Raw genomic sequence first — 20,991 nt, 5'->3', positions numbered from 1 at the left:
GACTGCATTTTCTAATTAGCTGCAGACATATTTTTTGGGCATGTGTTCTAAGTGTTTTACTGAAATGGAACTGTATTATTATTATTTTTATTTCAGTCACACCATACTGTGACCTGTGGTAGATCAGAATCAAAGGACTTGGTTTGAAGTATACCCTTCTCCACATAGCAAATGGATTTTTATAATTATTAACAGATAGAAACTCAACGTTAAGCTGTTCTGTATGCTGAAATTTCTTTCAACACCAGACAAAAAAAGAATGATACAAAATACATTCATTGGACTAGATTTTGGGGGAATGGTCTTTCTACTCACTGAATTATTACAACATTGTAATATCACTCTTGATCTATATGGATTGTGATAAGGTCATCTATTCATTCCATTTCATCAAAGTCTACACAAAACCAAACAGCAATACTTTAGTTACATTTTGAATACATTGCACTGAATATTACTCTGCTTGATTGAAATGACTAACAAAAACTACAATTCCAGGAAAAAAGAACTTCAGTCAGAAAAAAACAAATAATAGATCATCAAAAGCAAAGAGAAAGCCTTAGAACCCTTAAAAATGGAAAAGGACCCTTTTTGTTTCTAAATTTGATTATAATTCCCAAGAGATAGCGGAAACTGATTACAAGTTTTTCAATTTTCCTTTTCTTTAAAACCATTACTTAGTTTTGCATTGTCAACATAATTTGTGGAACAAGGAAACAATTATATACCTCACAGTAGAAATAAGAAAAAAATGGTCTGCTGATTTATATCTTACAAAAGAAAATAAAAACTTCTCTGGAAAAACTAGCTAGTGTATAATAGTTCAATGCAATTAAAAAAAAAACCCCAAAAGTAAAAACCCTTCCAAAAATCTTTTAAATCCCAAGATTACAGTTTGTGTGTTAGCACCATGAAACACTTACCTAAGTATTAAAGGTGCTAGTAAACCAAACGTTGCAGCATTTCCTGAACTTTCTAAAAGACACCTAAAAAATGAATGCCTACATCAATTTGTTCCTTTTTTTTTTTTTAATGAAGATGTGAAAAAATTCAATAAATAGCACATTTGTAGAACAATTTAAAATTTGGAGAAAAGAATCTCTGCAGAATACTGACTGAGGTCTCAGTACATATATACATTTAGGAAGAGAAATACAGTACAGCTAGAAGACACACTAGCTTTTTGTTTGCTCATTTGTTTTAGAATTTTTGTATATTTAGGAGAAAAGCAAGGGTTGAGTTGATTTAAATACAGATTGGTCCATCAGATATGAAAGACTGAATGAGATACTTTCTTGGGGAAGAAGCAATAGCCAGGCTAGGTAGCTGAAGAAGGATTGCTACTGGAAGTGGTGAGCTCAGTGGGCTTAGAGCTGCATTACTGTCATTTGCATGGGTTGGGGATAACAGGAGGGCAAGCTAAAAAGTAAGTACTAATGAATATGAAAGAGAAAGAGGAAAAGACAAAGCAAAAGACATTTAGGAGGAGAAAGAAATTTAGTAAGACCAAAAATAAAGATGCAGGAGAAGATACGAAATTAAAATGAAAAGAACAAAAGGAAGGACACTATACAAGTACATAAAGAGGGAAAAATCAATGAAAAAATATTTGGGAGGAAAAAATGCAAAGAAAAGAAGATTCCAATTCTATATTTGCCTATAAGGACACAAAGTCCTTAAAAAAGTAAAGAAGGAAAATAGAATAATTTCCTTTATCAGAATCAGTGTTTGATTAACTTATGCATATATTGAAAAAATAATAAAATTATGCATCTTTTTATAGAGACATTAAAAAATCTAATATATTTTTAAATTTCTTTCCACACATCTTTCTTACTGACTAGTTTATTTAATGGTCATTTAGACCACAGAAATGGAGAAAGAATAATTATTCAGGTCAACAAAAGTCTGTATGGAACAAAAGCAACCAAGTATTGGTACTCAATGACAAGCTGTTTGTGGTTCCTAAGTAGGCTACTGAGATTTTAATTCTCATGTCTCAGAATGTGGGTGGGAATATTAGTCCTGGGATAAAACCTGTTCTGTTACTTGGATTGAAAACTGCCATTTGAAGTTTTAAGGAGTGCTCAAAAGGCATAACACTACAAACTGTCCCATTCTCAGCATTGCTTTCACCATTTTGTTCCCATACTGCATAATCAATTTGAGACTGCTATTTGAAGCTGCATGGAAAATTACCCATACATCTGGAAAATTACCCATACATCATCGATGTATTATTAAGTTTCTAACACTTCCAAAAGTTCCTGTAGGAACAAAATGAGCAATGGCACTCATTATGAGGAGATAAAACAAGTCACTAACAAAATGTAATCCAATCATAGCAAACAAATGAAAGTTCTTATTTGCACTTATTGTCTTCCTACAGCAATAAAGCATCTAGATGCTTCAGTGACTGGAAACTTAACATGTGGTACATTTAATAAAGCAATCAGGACATTTTGTATATAGTACTTTTAGTTAAACAGTTATGAAAAGTAAATGATGCAAAATGCTCCAGAGGGAATTGAAGAATGAAAATCAAGTTGATCTCTGATGTATGACATGTCAGAGCAGATGAGTACACTTATGTAATTAAAGTGGGATAAGAATCTACAACAGACGCCAGCTTGGCCTGCAAGTTAAGAACCACTGTCATACCATGAAGCACAATGGAACAAAACAAAATTAAGAAAGCAAAGAGAAGTACATCTTGAGGTAGCTTAGGTAATTTTTTTTGGTCTTTTACAAAGCAAGTGGTAGACTGCATATTTTGAAAAGTACAGATACTGGGGGGGAATAAAGCAGTCCTTTCACATACATAGTGATTAACTAAAGAAAAAAAATTTCCAAAAAAAATTTGGAATCCCAGAAGTTTTGATGCATTACATTAATGGCTTCCATTGTACATCAATTACATTCAGTTATGTCCGAATGGCTACTATTCAAAACATAATGTTTTCGAGATGAAACTACAGAGGAACTTAGAAATGATGACACTCAAGTGTTTTGTGTGCTTCAGCTCAAGAATGAAATTTATTTTAAGTCCAAGCTGGGCACAGTTTGAAGGCCACAAATAGCAATATGTCCATACTAACCCAAAGGAAACTATGAAGAATGGTATGTATCTGAATTCGTGTATCTGCACAGGAATCTGCTGCCTGTGCAAAATTTGAATTATGAGTCCTTTTGGGTAGTGATAATTGTTTCTCCTCTTTGCTTGCTTGTTTTAACAAGGAGTCTGGGAAAACTGGGGCTGATACCACTCACCTTTTCTCATTATAGCCTTCTTGTTCAAGTTAAGATCCAAAACACAAAACTCACTCTTGAAGACAGGTACCAGCAAGTTGCCTTACTGGTTATGCATTCTAATATTATACTAAATCAGTAGCACTATTTTTGCAGCAGCAACTAACCAAACTAAATAAAAGTGGAAAACTCAGGTCCTTCACAATTTTTTTTGTCTTATATGTCTACTTTATTTTTTAGGAATATTACAACAATAAAGCACACCTAACAAGCTATTCTCCTCCTCACCAAATAAAGACTGAAATTGTTTCTTCTGCAGTTTTGGAAAATAAAAAAAAGAAAAATCTTGCAAACTATGGCTGTTTGCTATAGCTGTTGCAAAAGGGTCCTCAAAGAAGAAAATTCTGAAAATTCAGTCTTGGTTTCCTTCTACATGTTATCCCCCAATCAATAAAATTCTGCTTAAAAATGTGTTAACATAATTTTAATTGAAGAATAATCCAGAAGAAGGATTGATCTCATAGTAGCAATCCAGTGAAATCACATTTCTGTAATATTGAATGGAAAAGCAATGGGTTCTAAAAGCTGTGAAGAGCAGATGCCTGTGCAGAAAATTATATACTCTAAAATCTTTCTCAGAATCCACAAGGCAGAAATATACAAAGAAAAGGAGAATAAAGAAGAGTTGTTAATATTTTTTTTTTAATATTCTAACAGGTAAGGGAAGTTCAGGAAGACAGCTTAATCAGAGACCATGCTTTTTTACTGAAGACAGAATTGCCTTATGCCACCCACTGCCAGAGACACCACAGACACAGCTGACCACTGGAATATGTGGCCAGCATATTAGGGTAAGAAACACTGCTTAGATATACTTTTGTACATTTTTCCTTAAATAGGAATAGGTTTCCTTTGCCTGACACATTCTATGGAGTTCCTAGAATCCAGTGTCTTGAAGTCTTACAACTTCAAAGAGTAAGCTAATATAAACTATTTAATTAACACAAAAAAATGGGACACACAAATACCACAAACTTACTGTGAATATATTTGCTTTATAAAGCATAGTGAGATTTCATGGAAAATGCAACCACAATTTTCAGAATCCTATAATATATAGATTTGTTTCGTTGAGTTTGGCAAATCTCTTGACTTTTTTTTTTTTTTTTTTGCAGTTTGCTTGTCTTTAAAATCCGTATAGTAGTGATAGTTATTTACCTCACAGAGCTACTACATATTAGCTAAATGACTAGAGGTTAAAAAGTTTAAGTACTTGAAAGTGGTACTTCTTCCATTAGAGTAAGTTTTTCCAGTGGAAGAGCTGAGGTCCCAGAAAAACATCTCTGAAGCAGACCAAGAGGATTTCATTAGGAATTGCATAACTGACTTCCCATATAAATAAAGTTAAAAAAATTACCAAGGAAGATCTCAATTCTATCTCTATGTGGTCTCTTTATGCTTAAAGGAATTTAATCCTGCTCCCTTTCTACAGGTGTAAGTTGTAAAACTACAGTCTGCAAGAATCTAACTTTTCCAGACTAACAATTAGGAGAAAGTAATTTTATTGCTATATGATAGCAATAAAATTGTTTCGGTCACAACCCCATGCAACACTATAGGCTTGGGGAAGAGTGGCTGGAAAGCTGCCTGGCTGAAAAAGACCTGGGGTGTTGGTAGACAGCCGGCTGAACATGAGCCAGCAGTGTGCCCAGGTGGCCAAGAAGGCCAACAGCATCCTGGCTTGTCTCAGGAATAGTGTGGCCAGCAGGAGCAGGGAGGTGATTGTCCCCCGTACTTGACACTGGTGAGGCCGCACCTGGAATACTGTGTCCAGTTTTGGGCCCCTCAATACAAGAAAGACATTGAGGTGCTGGAGCGTGTTCAGAGAAGGGCAATGAAGATGGTGAAGGGTCTGGAGCACAGGCCTTATGAGGAGCGGCTGAGGGAACTGGGGTTGTTTAGCCTGGAGAAGAGGAGGCTGAGGGGAGACCTTATCGCTCTCTACAACTACCTGAAAGGAGGGTGTAGTGAGGTGGGTGTTGGTCTCTTCTCCCAAGTAGTTAGCGATAGTATGCGAGGAAATGGGCTCAAGCTGCACCAGGGGAGGTTTAGGTTGGCTATTAGGAAAAATTTCTTCACAGAAAGGGTAGTCAAGCATTGGAACAGGCTGCCCAGAGAGGTGGTGGAGTCACCATCCCTGGAAGTGTTCAAAAAACTAGTAGACGTGGCAGTTTGGGACATGGTTTAGTGGGCATGGTGGGGTTGGGTTGATGATTGGACTGATGGTCTTAGAGGTCCTTTCCAATCTTAATGATTCCTAGTTTTTACTTGCATTATAAATAACCCAGCCACCAAGTCAGGAAACATGAAATTGCTAGTCTGCCCGTAATTGGTTTAGTGGTGGACTTGGTAATGTTAGATTAATGGTTGGACTGGATGATCTTAAGGGTCTTTTCCAACCTAAACGATTCTATTTTTCTATGATATATTTTTAAAACAGTCTTCTCTGGTTTTGAGAAAATGGAAAAAAAAAAAGGGTGTCTTTTATTCTGCAGGATGAAGCCAAGTGAACAGGTTCATGGCATACCTAGGGCAGCAGCTCTGCTAGGAGGAACAATGGGAAAACCCTCCGTATTTGAAAAGTTCTTTATTTAGAATTAGGATCACATAATTATCAAAAACAGAGTGGAAAAGAGGCTTTTGAGAAATTTAGTACATTACCCTCTCCAAAATGCAGTACCCATGATACCTATTTCATTTCTAAAAAATGCTTCCTTAATGTCCTAAGTATCTCCAGTGATGGAGACTTCATAATTTCTCTCAACAATCTATTCTAACACTTTATTATCTTTACTAGTGACGAGGAAGTCTATTCCTCATGTCAATCATGAATCGCTCTTGCTGTAACCACAATTTAAGTCTTTTTTTTCCCTATCCATTAAAGATTCAAATGATTTTGGCCTTAGACTGGAAGAGTAAAAAAAAAGCTTATTCAGTTCATAAATGCAGCAAAAATCCATGAACAAGAATACGTAGCTTGTGTGGCATCATTCCTTCCTTCTTTTCATGTTATTCTCTGAGCACAAAGTTATTCCTGAATATTTCTTTCATACCTCCCTCTCTTTCTTTCTTTCCACCTGTCCACAGAAGCCATGGAAAACCTCTGGTCAATATCTTTTTGGAAACATAGTGCACAAAATCAGATGCAGTACTCTTGCCAAGACCTTAAAGGAAAAGGAACACTTAGCACATCTTGCTGTAACTCATTTAGCTACAGCCCGCAATGCTTGCCTCTTTCTCAAAAGCCACAAAGCAGACATGGCTGTTATGGCATGCAGGTAAATGGCCAGCCCTGGCATGATGTTAAACCTACAAGTTACCAATGTGAGAAACTGCTGGACGTTGCATACAATGCAAGGGCAGAAGTTGGCTGGCTATCTCAAGCCTGCAGCTGTACTAATAAAATAATAAGGGGATAAACTAGCAGGTGAAATACATGAAAAGGAAGTGAAGAATTGGTGAAGAATGCCAAAAGATAATGGAAAAGGGTTGCTGACTTACATACAGTGGTGGTGGTATCACCGATTAAAGCTGAAATAACAAAATAAGCATGTAAAACTCAGAAAAAATAAGGGCCAATGGAGAAGTAGTAAAATGTGGGTGGATTCCTTATTTGGGAGGGGGAAAATGGGGGAAAAAAGGAATACAAGGTAAATCACATGAATAGGGCTTTTGGGGGTCTGTGTTGATCAGCCCTGTGCCTGATTACCACAGGCTGATGTAATAATAAACCATAATAATAAATCATAACAATGAACCTGTTGTTTTTCTTATTATCTCTACCTGATAGGCTTCTGCAGCCAGGGGCATCTGAGATGGCCTCCCTAAGTGCTAGCAAGACAATGGAGGATGGACCAAACATTCCTAAAAGAACGTACATCCACAGATATTTTTCAAGTATTTTTCAGTAACAACTTCTCCAGTTGTTTCCCACAGCCTCTCACATATACTTGATTATTCGTGCCTATGTGCTGTACCCTAATTGGTTTCCACCCTGTTCTTCAGACTCTTTCTTCAACATGTCAAGATCATTCTTATGTCTAATACTGTATTTTAAACACTTTATGTCTGCAAAACTAGTAGGCTTACTTTTGCTAATGCAACATAAAGGAAGTATTCAAGGGAACTGGATCCAGGACAGACCTTTTCAGGACTTCTAGACGATATGTCAGTTTTGAAAGTGAACCATTCTTGTGGTTTAGCCCCAGGTCAGCCACCAAGGACCACAGAGCCACTCGCTCCCCCTCCCCCCCGGTGGGATGGGAGAAGGAATCGGAAGGGTAAAAGTAAGAAAACTCGTGGGTTAAGAACAGTTTAATACTTGAAACATCATAATAATGATGATGATGATGATGATGATGATGATGATGATGATGATGTAATGAAAAGGGGAACAATGAGAGAGAGAGAGAGAGAAACAAAACCCAGGGAAAAAACCAAGTGATGCAACCACTCACCACCTACTGACTGACGCCCAGCCAGTCCTGAGCAGCGATTGCTGCCCTCCGGCCAACTCCCCCCACAGTTTATATACTCAGTATGACGTCATGTGGTATGGAATATCCCTTTGGCCAATTTGGGTCAGCTGTCTTGGCTGTGCCCCCTCCCAGCTTCTTGTGTACCTGGCAGAGCATGGGAAGCTGAAAAAGTCCTTGACTAGTGTCAGCACTACTTAGCAACAACTGAAACATCAGTGTGTTATCAACATTTTTCTCATACTAAATCCAAACCACTACACTATACCAGCTACTAGGAAGAAAATTAACTTGATTCCAGCTGAAAGCAGGACAACCATTTGTACCTATTATTGGATTATCCAACAAAGTCTGTACAACCAAATCCATAGAATACTTGTTTAAAATATTGTAATGTCAAGAAATGTCATAAACCTTACTGGAATCAAGATACATTGCAGCAACACCTGTCACCCATCTACAAGATGTGTTATACTATCACAGGAGGAAATTAGATTGGTTGTCACTATTTATTCTTGACAAATCCTTCAGGGTGGTCATTCATTTCTTATCTTGCAGCCACATACAAATATTTTGTTTATTTATTTCAAATTTCTTTCTAGAGATTAGAAGTTAAATTGACTAGTGTCTAATTCTCCAACTTCTCTTTCTTTTTCAGCCATGATGTTTGCCTTTTCCTAATCTTTTGATATGTCACCTGGCAGACACAAATTCCCTGAAATATTGTGATAATAGCTCTGAGATTACTTTGACCAGTTTTTCAAATATTACCAGGCATTAAAAGCATACATACCACCAAAACTTCCCTTTGTACTATTATGTGAGATTTCATTGGGTTTTGCCAGTATTATTTGCAATAACCATCTTTTGCAGTTGACCTTTTTAGTGAAGGCTGACCTCTGATATGCTGAGTAGAAGACAAACATTTTCCTTTGCCTTCTTGCTATTAATGCACTTAGAGGGTAATTTTTTGTTACCTATCTATCCCTTGCTGGTTGCATCTTAATCTGTGTCCTTGCCTTCCTGGTACTATCACATCTATGTTTTTACAATCATTGTCTCTACATTTCATTTTCTGTATGATTTCCTCTGGAGGTTAATGAAGAGGTCACTGCAGAAAATCAAAACAAACAAGGGAAGAGACATCATAGGAAGTAGTGAAAAACTGTTTTACAGCATCACAAGAAAAAAATATACATAGTCTTAACTAATCTCTGATTAATATTTTCCTATGCCTACTGAGAAGAAACTGTATTGTTTTAGTGGAGGACAGGAAATTATTATATTAGTCTTAAAAACATAAAAAAACACCCAGCAAACAAAATAAAAAACCTTGCAAGTAGTTTTTCTGTACAGAGAGAGAACTGCCTAATTTACTGTTTCATAAAAAATATAGAGCAATCCAGCAGCGTGTATCTTTTTGAAAATTGAGTCCCAAATCTAACTGCCTACTGATAACATAAAATCAAGTGCTTTCAAGTCTCTAGAGCACCGTAATAAATTATATCAAGCAGAATCAAAAGATATAATATTTGGAGAATGGTGGCTGTAAACATCCTCCACACTCAATAAAATAATGAACAAACTGGCTCAATCCCCCTCTCTCCTTGTGGAGCACCAATATGCTCTAAAATTATCCAGTGCGTAGATGCTTTCGTGCAGTCCCTGCATATTTGTTAAAACCTTGTTAGTCCTTGACATGGCCTAACTAGCATGACATACCCTGGGATAATTAGAACTCTCCAAACAATTCCCAAGGACTGTCTGGGATTTAAGCATTGGTGGGAATAATTTCCAATAGGGAGTTTAAATGCAGTTACCCTGCTGTGGTGTGAGAAGAGAATTTAAAAGTGTGGAAGTAGCCAGACCATGCCAATTAGCTTCATGACCTGGTACTGTTTATTTTAACAGTACAAGTATATTAATAATAACCAAAACTACCGCTACCTTTCCTACTACCTCTTTCTAACTTTGTATCATAGACACAGGGCAAAGTCCGAACTCTTTGTTTGACATCTTCTTTTGGCAAAGAGACCCATAAATAGAGCTAGTTTAGATCGAGGAATCAATATCTTAGTTCTTTCCAATTTGTTTAGTTGTATGCCCATGGAATTCATCATGTTCTGGAGATCCAGTCTCCAGCAAAACCCATCAGGGGCAATATGAAAGAAAAGAAAGAAAGCCAAGTTTAGCAAAGTAATTTTTTATGTTCTTGACCCTGAATCCCAGTTTGTTAATGACCTATGAAAACCAGAATCTGAATGAAATCTATCCTGATCCAACCTCATCCCTTTATGAAACATTAAGTTGGACTCTAAAGGCAATGAAGAAAACTCACTGCAGGCAACACAATAATGAAATTCTAAGGACCTGTTTAATTCTTCAGGAATGTCCATACTCAAAAGCAAAGATAAATTTGCAGCTATCACTAATTTTACTTCAAGGCAGCTCTTCAAGTGACATTCAATCTCTTCAGCTTATCCTTTCTCTAAATTTTAAATCAATTGCATTAACAAGAGCTATTCAGGTTTGTACAAACATTATGTAACTGACATTAATAGGCTCCATTAATCTAGGGCAGATCAAGTCCTCTTCTATTTTCAATTATCATTGCCAAGTTTTATTTTATTCCTTTGTGATATATATATATGAGTTTCTCATTGATGCTTTTAAAGCAAATTTTCATAGGATATTTTGAAGTCTAAATTTTTCACATTTGCTCCTTTAATATTTTTATGTTTGCTAGTTTTATTTACTTGTCCCACGCTAAATTTTCAGCTCCTGAAATTAAGGTCCTAATTGTATCTTCCCTTCCTTTCATATGTGGAATGGAAAAAGTGGGACAGATTTGTACCGCCTAACTTTAGGCACCTACTTCAGATAATGCACTAAGAGGCTACTCTTCTTAGGACCCCAGCATAGTCAAGACAGAAAAAGAGGCTCCTATAAAGGATGATTTAAAGTATTGATATCAAGTTCCACATTTGAACAACTCTCTGGAACAGAATAGTTTTCTGCACTGACCATCTAGGCAGTTTATGTAGACTTGCCCATTTATTTAGGAAATCAAATTAGGTAGTTAAGGATAGGTTGTATGACTGTCTCCAGTATTTTTTTAAAAACTGAGGAAGAATATGTCTTCCTTTTTTCAACTAAACCCGTTATGTGTGCCCAAACTGATATGAATAAATGTTAAATAGTTACTAAAGTACTTGTAGTAGAGAGTTAATCCAAAAAAAGCTATCCAAATTCAATACCTTTTCCTCTGGCATTCATAATCACCTGTTTTTCATATCAGTTCAATTAATAATTAAAAGCCATGACAGAGAGAGTAATTAAATGCTCCCCCCTTATACAGAATAAGTATTTATTTTGGTTTTGGGGGTAACTTGATTATCTACTATATGTAGAATTAAAGTCAGTAGTGGGTTTTGAGGTGTATTTTTTTTCAAAGTACTGACCCAAATATAAGAAAACAGTTTCCTGTGTAAGAAAATGTCAGTGGTCAAATATTTTTAATAACTTCTAGAAGAGTCTATAAATGTCCAAGTACATTTTACAAATAAGATGATGAAATGGTGACATATGAAAGAATATACAAGCTGTCAAACTAATATTTGATCCCGATATGAAGAAATTTTTGACTCAGTCTTTGACTTCTGTAATAAAATTCCATAATAAATTTCTGCAGTAAAACAGTATAAAAGACACCTTGCCTAATTTTCACTTTTATAATCTACAAACCCAGCACTTTTGGAAACAGCAGGGATTGGGCTCTTTGTTCCTGAGTAATGATTCAATGCCAGACTGATACAATGAAAGGAATTCAGAGTACTTCCAAGAATTACTGAATTAGTCTGGAAAATGCTACTATTATATTTTACAAAGTAAATTAAAAAACTGTTTGCAATGTTACAAGAAGTAAGAATACTTCCCAATGCAGTCAATTCATCTGGGTCTTCAGGACGTTTGGCTAGTTGGAGCAGAAGAAATATCTCATCAGGCTCCTGAGCTCCAAAAGTCCCAGACAAACAGTCATGGCAAATGTAGCCTACACAGCATGACACATGCAAAACAGATTGGATTTGTAATACAGTCCTTGGCTATCTGTGCACCATATGCGATGTAAATACAGAGTTAACTTGCCAGACTCACTGCTGCAATATTGCATGCAAACTTACACTACGCTTTCCAAGACCTAGTTGTGAGTTCCATTGTCCCCCTCTCATTTATTTCATGGCTCCATCTAATCCACTTTTTAGGTTTACAGTGGAGGATTCTACTCATTAGTGTGGATCAGCAAGAATCTGCTGTATTAAGTAGGTCATTTCAGAACTTCAAACCATAGAAGACTTGGCTTTAGAATTTTAAAACTGACTGAAGGTGTGTATGTAAGCTCTACAAACTTTGCAACCTAACACAATGACAAGAGTTTTAAAAAATTGGATAATATAATTAAAATCTTACCTGGTCTGAGGGAGAACAGCATTTATTTGCCATTTTCATCTATGAAAGAGAGATGGAAGAATACACAGAGTTATTAATGTGCTGAAGAGTTTCTGTGATGTGAATTAGTGACTTAGTTATTGAATATGTATTAATACTTCCAAATTATAAGAAATTAAATCATTCAGTGCATAAATACTAGATTTTTACTATTACACTAAATTTACAAAGCCAAGGACTCAAAAGACGGGAAGCCTTTTATCAGAGTTTTCACTAAATCCTTCATAAAGACTTGCATTTATGAATTTAACTTTGCCACTCTGAGTGAAAATATTGTACTGCACTGTAGACATCTCACTTAGGTCTCAGTTAAACAATTGCTTAAGCAGATCTACAAGTGAGGCATGTGATTAAGTGCTTGTGAAATGAAGGCCATAGAGCGTAAGATGTGTTTAAAGATGAAGGGAATATTGTTTAGGCTTTCCTTTCAGTTTACTCTTCAGGATAAAGTTAAATATCTTTCTTTTTCCTCTTGGTTCAGATAATGAAGAGTTTTGTTGATTTTGGTCTTTCTTTGGCAATCATAGTTTGCATAGATGAGTGGTGGACAAACCCTGACAGATATTCCCTTCTTTAAAGTGCAGTATTAGTAAGTGTAGTAATGATATGGAATCTAGACAGAAAAAGAGTAAATGACTGGAAAGACAGACTCCCCTATATGCAAGGATATAAGCTGCAAAGTGTCCTACAGTTGATTAGTAGTTCCACAGGATCTTGCTGTCAAAAAGCCTGTTTTATAACAAATGAAAGCTTATGATAGAAGACCAAAGCTATAGCTATGCACAGGGAAAACTACAATTGCCACAGGAAAAGAGCAGAAGAAATCCAGAGCTATTGCTTGTATCCTGGCCATACCAGATTTGTAAGATCAAATCTGTGGATAATCTTTGGAAGCAGAGCGTGTCTGCAGCCATGTAGCTCAGTAAATATGGTAATGCCATTGCCTGTTGTGGTGGGTTGACTCTGGCTAGCAGTTGAGCACCCACAGAGCCACTCACTACTCCCTTCTCTCTCCCAGCAGAACAGGTGAGAGAATAGAAAGAGCAATAGCAAGAAAACTAATGGGTCAAGATAAAGAGAGATTAATAAGTGAAGGAAACAGGAAAAAAACAAGTGATATAAAGGCACCCACTACCTCCCACAAGCAGACTGATGCCCAACCAGTCTCCAAGCAACAGTCACCTTGGAAGATAAACCCCCACCTTCTTTGTCTGTTACATCATTTCTATTGCTGAGCACAACGTTAGATGATATGGAATATCTCTTTGGCCAATTTGGGTCAGCTGTCCCAGCTGTGTCCCTTCCCAATTCCTTGCCTATCGCTTGCTGGGGGGGGGTGGGGTGTATCAGAGTGAGAAAAAGTCAAAGCCTTGACGTCACGCAAGCACTGTTCAGCAACAGCCAGAACACTGGTGTGTTATCAACACTGTTTTAGCCACAAATACAAAACACAGCACCGTATGGCTGCTATGAAGAAAGTTACCTCCATCCCAGCCAGACCCAGTACACCTGTAAGAGGCCAACAAGCTTTGTGTTATGCTAAAGACACAGGTCTTGGGATGTGTCAGGGCTTGTCTGGACTTGTCTTGGACTGTCTGGAGCTGTATTACAGCTTGTTTAGCCATAACATAAACATCTAATGACCATGAGACTTTTGCCTACTTGGTTTTAGCAAAGTACAGCTGCGGGATGTAATGCTATATACATACACAAAAGTATATATATATAAAAAGTATATGAAGTGTATACACACACACACACACACTTGTAGCTAATAGATGGCAATAACAAGTCATTATTCTGCACAGTGAATAATCTGTGACTATAAATAAAATGACTCTAGGACAAAACGCGATGTGGAGGAGTACAGGATGACAGCAGGAGCCTTGACTGTACGGACACAGGGTGATACCAAGGCTCAGGGCTGTAGGAGCTCACTAGTCAGTCCTCACCCATCATAGGCCATCAGGGCTCCTTCTCCCCTACATGCTCTTTTGCAGCCCATTTGAACTGAATTGTGTGGACAAACAGTGCAGGTGTGCTGGTGGGTCAGACAGCTGGGAGTGACTGAGTCTCTGGGGGCGAGGTGGCCAGACCTGCTGGGAGCCTGGGGCACCTGCCAGGCCTGGCTGTGACCTTGGGTAGAGTGCCAGGAGAGCCTGCCAGCCCCTTGGCGGGGCCCTGCCATGCTCCCCATCACCTCCCTGCCACCCCAGAGGAGGAACAGGGACCACCACAACTGAGGTGGGTCACAGCCTGCGGGTGCAGGCACCTGAACCCATAGCATAGATGAGGACCGATGATGAAGATGGAGCTGACATGCAGCTGCCAAGCAGAGGTGGGGGCCCCCAGCAAGGTTCCTTGCAGCTCTTGCACATAGCTCTGCCTGCAGCAGCCTGACCCCAGGCTGCATGGCTGCACTGTGCCAGAGGTGGCCTGGAGCACCCTAGGAGGGGGGAGAGGTGGCAGAGCTTCTTGGTGCTTTCAGGGCTCCGTCAGTAACAAACCAGCGAGAACTCAAGAACCCCATTTTGTAACTTGGATAAAACAAATTGGTGACATGGCCAGTGTTGCAGAAGGAAGTAGACCTCACCAGTCTGATTCAGTAATAGGCTTAACCCTGAGCAGTCGTGCAGGACATAATGAAAAGGCACCTGGAATATTTTGTCGGTAAGAATGCCATCACACCCTGCCCATATTCAGCTCCAACTTTTCTCCAGTGCTTCAGAGACAAATACATACACAAAGTAACTATAGAGAAGCCATGTTATACACACAGAAAATATTATTTTCCTGCAGCTGGCCAAAGACATACTGAATAATAAGATTACTATAGCATAAAACAATGCAAATAAACAGGGCTAGCAGGGATCCTGTCTCCTTTCACCCTCCTTTTTCGTTCAGTCAAACTACTTAAGCTCCCTATATGATAGGAAGACATTTTGTTATCCTAATTTTTATTTTACTGTGTTCAGATGTGCCTGGAAACATATGTGTGAGACTGGCCATGCAGTTTTTCTGCAGAGTGAGGGTAGAGTACTGTGAAGAGCATCCTTATAACCAGTCCAGCTTCCCATTGGTAAGGGCAATAGCGAAGAATGCTTTGGACTCCACAGCTATCTACTGCACAGCCTTAGCTCATTCCCTATTCAAAGCAGGGACAGCTGCAGCCCTGATGTAACTGTGGGGAAAGGAAAGATCTCTTTCTGCATCACATTATGTCCCTATGTCACGGGGCTGAGAAGAGAGAAGTATGCACTCCCCACTTCACCTGGCACCACATTTTCTCTACATGCCTCTACAGCTGCTGCAGAGGAATACAAATGGGATGTGCTACACCTTGCAGGCAGTGCATGAGCTTTCAGCACTGCAGTACAGTAATGGGAGCTGGAGACAGCAGGGGAACTAAAATGAAAAACCTGGATCCGAAGACTGCAGGCAACTTGGAAAAGGAACTATTAAGCAATTGTAATTCCTATACTCTGTTCTAAATTAATACATACAGAGCAGGAACAGAATGGGGATGAAATGATTCAGAACAATATACCTAAATCTAAATACCCCCCAAGGCTGGGATTTATCACACTTAACTTTGGCAAGCCAAAAAAGGAAACAGTTACACATCTAATATACCTATATTCTCTTTCCAGACAGCAGAGACAGAGAAGGATCTTGACAGGCACCTGTTTGTTTTTTTTTTTCCTGGCTATTAGAGGATCCTATGTGACTGCTTGTTGCTTGGCTAAATTTAAGTGATGTGATTCCTACCCTTACTGACTTCCCTTTACAACCTCAACGGTTTGAACTCTGGTATTATTCAATGGAAATTTTTGAGTTTAAAACAAAAAAAAAGCAGCAGCAAAGAAATACTATCATGTGTTTTCACCCTGGGAATAGAATTGTTTGTATAATCACTGAGGCAGTCAAATTTGTATACTGCTTCCTACACACAAGGATTTTGTTTCCATCTACAGCAGGGACAGGTATCCTGGGAAGAGTATAGGGAAGCTGCCCAGTTGTGTAGCGATGGGGTCAGGAAGGCCAAGGCACGGCTGGAGCTGAATTTGGCAAGGGATGTAAAGAATAACAAGAAGGGCTTCTACAGGTATGTCAACTGGAAAAGGAGGGTTAAAGAAAGCATAACCCCCCAATGAACAAGAATGTTGACCTAGTATCAACAGACGAGGAGAAGGCTGAGGTACTCAACAACTTCTTTGCCTCAGTCTTCACCAGCAACCTCTCTCCTCGACCCTCCCGAGTCACTGGAGCATAAGATGGGGACCAGGGAGGGTAAAGACCCTCCTACTGTAAGAGAAGATCATGTTTGAGATCACCTGAGGAACCTGAATGGACATAAGTCTATGGGACCTGATGAGATGCATTCCAGTGTCCTGAGGGAATTGGCTGATGTAGTCGCCAAGCCACTCTCTGTGATATTTGAAAAGTCATGGCAGTCAGGTGAAGTCCCTGCTGACTGGAAGAAGGGGAATGTTGTGCCCATTTTTAAAAAGGGAAGAAAGGAGGACCCTGGGAACTACCGACCTGTCAGCCTCACCTCTGTGCCTGGGAAGATCATGGAGCAGATCCTCCCAGAAGCTTGCTCAAGCACATGGAGGACAGGGAGGTGATTTGAGACAGCCAGCATGGATTCACCAAGGGAAAGTCCTGCCTAACCAACCTGGTGGCTTTCTATGAAGGAGTGACTGCCTCAGTGGACAAGGGAAGAGCAAAGGATGTCATCTGTTTGGACTTCTGTAAAGCCTTCGACAGAGTCCCCCACACCATCCTTCTCTGTAAATTGGGGAGATACGGATTTGATGGGTGGACGGTTTGGTGGTTGGATGGTTGCATCCAGAGGGTCATGGTCAATGGTTCAATGTCCACATGGAGACCGGTGACAAGTGGTGTCCCTTAGGGGTCCATTCTGGGACCAGTGCTGTTTAAAATCTTCATCAATGACATAGACAGTGGGATCGAGTGCACCCTCAGCAAGTTGGGAGATGACACCAAGCTGAGTGGTGCAGTTGACACACCAGGAGGACCTGTCAAGCTGGAGAGGTAGGCCTCTGTGAACCTCATGAGGTTCAACAAGGCCAACTGCAAGGTCCTGCACCTGGGACGGGGCAACCCCCGATATCAATACCGGCTGGGGGATGAAGGGATTGAGAGCAGCCCTGCGGAGAAGGACTTGGGGGTACTGGTGGATGAAAAGCTAGCCATGAGCTAACAATGTGTGCATGCAGCCCAGAAAGCCAACTGAATCCTGGGCTGCATCAAAAGAAGCGTGGCCAGCAGGTCAAGGGAGGTGATTCTGCCCCTCTGCTCTGCTCTGGTGAGACCCCACCTGGAGTACTGTGCCCAGCTCTGGAGCCCTCAGCACAAGAAAGACATGGACCTGTTGGAGCGGGTCCAGAGGAGGGCCACAGAAATGATCCGAGGGCTGGAGCACCTCTCCTATGAGGCCAGGCTGAGAGAGTTGGGGTTGTTCAGCCTGGAGAAGAGAAGGCTGCGAGGAGACCTTATTGCGGCCTTAAAGGGGGGCTATAGGAAAGATGGGGAGAATCTTTTTAGCAAGGCCTGTTGTGACAGGACAGGGAATAATGGATTTAAACTAAAGAAGAATAAATTTAGACTAGACATTAGAAAGAAATTTTTTACAATGAGGGTGGTCAAGCACTGGAAGAGGTTGCCCAGAGAGGTAGTGGAGGCCCCATCCCTAGAAACATTCAAGGTCAGGTTGGCTGGTGCTCTGAGCAACGTGATCCAGTTAAAGCTGTCCCTGCTCACTGCAGGGGGGTTGGGCTAGATGACCTCTAAAGGTCCCTTCCAACCCAAAGCATTCTATGATTCTATGATTCTACATGTACCTCACATTCTCCTGTGTAAAGAAAGCAAGACCTTCTCAATCCTTTCTTTTTTTATATGCATGTTTAAAGCTCATATTTCATAAATCTCTCCCTATTCAATCAGAAATTTCACTCCACTGTGACATAGAGTAACACTTCAATATACATGTACATGAAGGCATAAAAGAAATGGTTTACACATTATGACATACACAATTAAAAAAGCTGTCAAAGGCACAAATATGATCTGGATTAATAACCCTGTTTTGAAGCCAAATTTTAAGTTTCCACCATTCTCCACTGAAACTGCTGGAATGACTGATAAAAATAATAAATAATGTTTAAAGTGGAATAACTGCATTTTAACTTGTTCTCTTACCTGCTCATGAAGTACTCATTTATTCATTTATGTTTTAAATAACATCATTAGAGTATACTGGGGGGAAAAAAAAAATCTTGAGAAAGTTATAAATGTAAGAAACAAGTCTCTATAATGTAAATGAACTGGTTGCATTACCTGTAGGTGTTTCTACTGATTATGACTACATTAATAACACCAAGTTCACAGGTTCAATCCCTGCTTACTGCAGGGGGGTTGGGCTCGATGATCTCTCAAGGTCCCTTCCAACCTAAAGCATTCTATGATTCTATGATTCTAATGTTCAATGTTAAGTTTCAAAGGAAATAATGAAGATCCATGAGAAAAGCTGCACATATTTAATAGCTGTCTATCTGAATGGTGCAAAACAAAGAGGGAAATATAAATTATTCCAAAGAACTGTCTCCTAAAAAAAAATCTCCAGCACAGCATTGCCACTTCAGCCTACAAAGAATCCTCTAGCTGTACAAATTAAGAACAGGAGCAGTGAGAAGCACATGCAGATCAACTTGTTTCCTGTGCTTCTTGTTTCATCATGGCAGCTTTGCTGCCAGTTTCTGTTCCCTCTCTCCCCTCAAGTTTCTTCAGCTGTACCTCCTTCTGTGAGAAAAGAGGTGTATGAAGAAATAAATGTGAGGTGCTGATTCATCTCTATTTTCTTCTGCCAAAGGTAAATGTGAAGAGCTCTGAGAACATTGAGAAGATTGGGGATTGAATCACAAAGGAAGATGATAGGGAAGTTTCACACTGGTAGAAAAGTATGTGAACAACAAGAACATGAACAGAGTGATGAATAATTTGGGGCAAGGGTCCTTAGAAAAAAAGTAATCCATACTGCTTGTAAAGCTGACAGTTACTAGGAGATTTTCCAAGCTAAGTATACAAGGCATATATCAGTAAGGAGGGCTGAAAAGATATCCTTACATCCTTCTCCATGTTGCAGTATTCCCTGTGCTCCTCTGACTTATAAGAACTAACTGTCTCCAGGCTAGTACTGGAATTATTATTTCTCATCTACCAAGTAACACTGTCTAGATATGCTAACATCCAGGGGTAGCATCCTTATGCAGTGACGACTTCTCACATCTTCACTACTGAAAGATGACTCCTCCTTTACACTTGATCCCCAGAGAGCTTGCCTTTGCATAGAAGTTAGGTGTTTCAGTACTTCAAAAGAGTACTCTGACATTAGCAGAAGTGTCACATTGTGGCAGAGCTATTTTTGTACTGCCTACATTAGGATTGTCTTCTGGCATCAGCAGGAGATCTGACAAAGAGCTGCCAGTTGCTGAACGAGACTGTATTAGGGTAAAATAACAAATAAAGTATATTAGGGTAAAGTGATACCTCAGACTGAAAAGAAACCCCGCCACCTCCAGGCCCCAGGGACCAACCTCAGTGGCCTGCAACAGACTCCTCACATGGCGCTGGCGCCGGGGCCCAAAGGATGCCAAAGCCCTCTCCTCCCCTCTCCCTTGGGGCTCTGTGCAGAGGAGATGGCACCTTCCCACGCGCCTGGGGTAGGGCCAAGGGATGGGGAAGAAGGGCCCATGCAACTCCTGGCAATCAGCAATTCTTTTACGGAGTGCTGGGAGACCTTGTGCAGGCCGGCTGCACCTCCCTTTCCCGCTGGTGGGATGTCTGGATGCTTCGCCCCCTCTCAGCCACTGTCTGGCACAGGGGGCTGCACCACTTGCAGGAAGGCGGGTCGGTGTGGGTCACTGAGGACCCCTGACCCTCCTGGAACACCATTGTCACCATCCTGTCCAGGGGAGCCCAGGTACACGAGGGGAGGTGGAGGGCAGTCCCTGTGCCCAAGGGGCAGCAGAAGGGCACAGGGGAGCGATCCCCAGGAAAGGGGCCCTCAGCCCCCCTCCTCTTTCTCACACATGAGGACATCTTTTAAGCCACAGGCACCCCCACTCACAGAACAGCCATATTGGGCCACATGCATTGCCATCACAGTGGCCTCCTGATGTCATGAGCTACCTCACTGCCGTTTGTTCCGGACCCTATAAATACAGGGACACTGGCAGCTGGCCCACAATTCGCTGAGCTTTGAGGTCCTTGGATTCCAAGAACGATTGGAAGAAAGGGGTCCCACAGCAGCAAGACGAGTGGCTGCCCACGTTTGCGTGGGAAGGAAGAGAGGCGGCTGCAGGAGAGGCAGAGGAAGAGGAGGCAGCATCAGAGCGGGGGCACCACCAGCCACCTGGTAGTGATGGCCATCGCTCATGTGGCTGATGGTGGGGAGCCCATGGAGGTGGATCCACGGGAAGACCGAGAAGAATTGATGGAAGTGGATCCACCTCCAGCATGGCTCCCCTGGCACCACTACACCACGCCAGAACTCCCCTCCATGACGCCATCCACACGGCATTGCAGGAGCACCTGGCCAGTGCCCTACCACCGGCCCAGCCTCTGCACCTGGCATTAGCTGGGAGGCCCAGCCTCTGTACCTGGCTGTCCTGCAGGC

The 20,991-nt window shown here is 40.4% G+C and overlaps 1 protein-coding gene across 1 annotated transcript in view; it reads right to left on the bottom strand.

The window, feature by feature from the left end:
* Positions 1–20,991, bottom strand: part of SNTG2 (syntrophin gamma 2) — a 324,178-nt gene that overhangs the window by 49,923 nt on the left and 253,264 nt on the right. Inside the window, exon 11 of the mRNA XM_075707925.1 lies at positions 12,252–12,290. Within this exon, the coding sequence (XP_075564040.1) occupies positions 12,252–12,290 (39 nt within the window). The remainder of the gene's footprint in view (positions 1–12,251; positions 12,291–20,991) is intronic.

This window comes from Pelecanus crispus, chromosome 3 (genome assembly GCF_030463565.1).
Source record: "Pelecanus crispus isolate bPelCri1 chromosome 3, bPelCri1.pri, whole genome shotgun sequence".
Classification (NCBI taxonomy): domain Eukaryota; kingdom Metazoa; phylum Chordata; class Aves; order Pelecaniformes; family Pelecanidae; genus Pelecanus; species Pelecanus crispus.
Note: the sequence above shows the minus strand (reverse complement) of the source record. Positions and strands in the feature narration are given on the sequence as shown.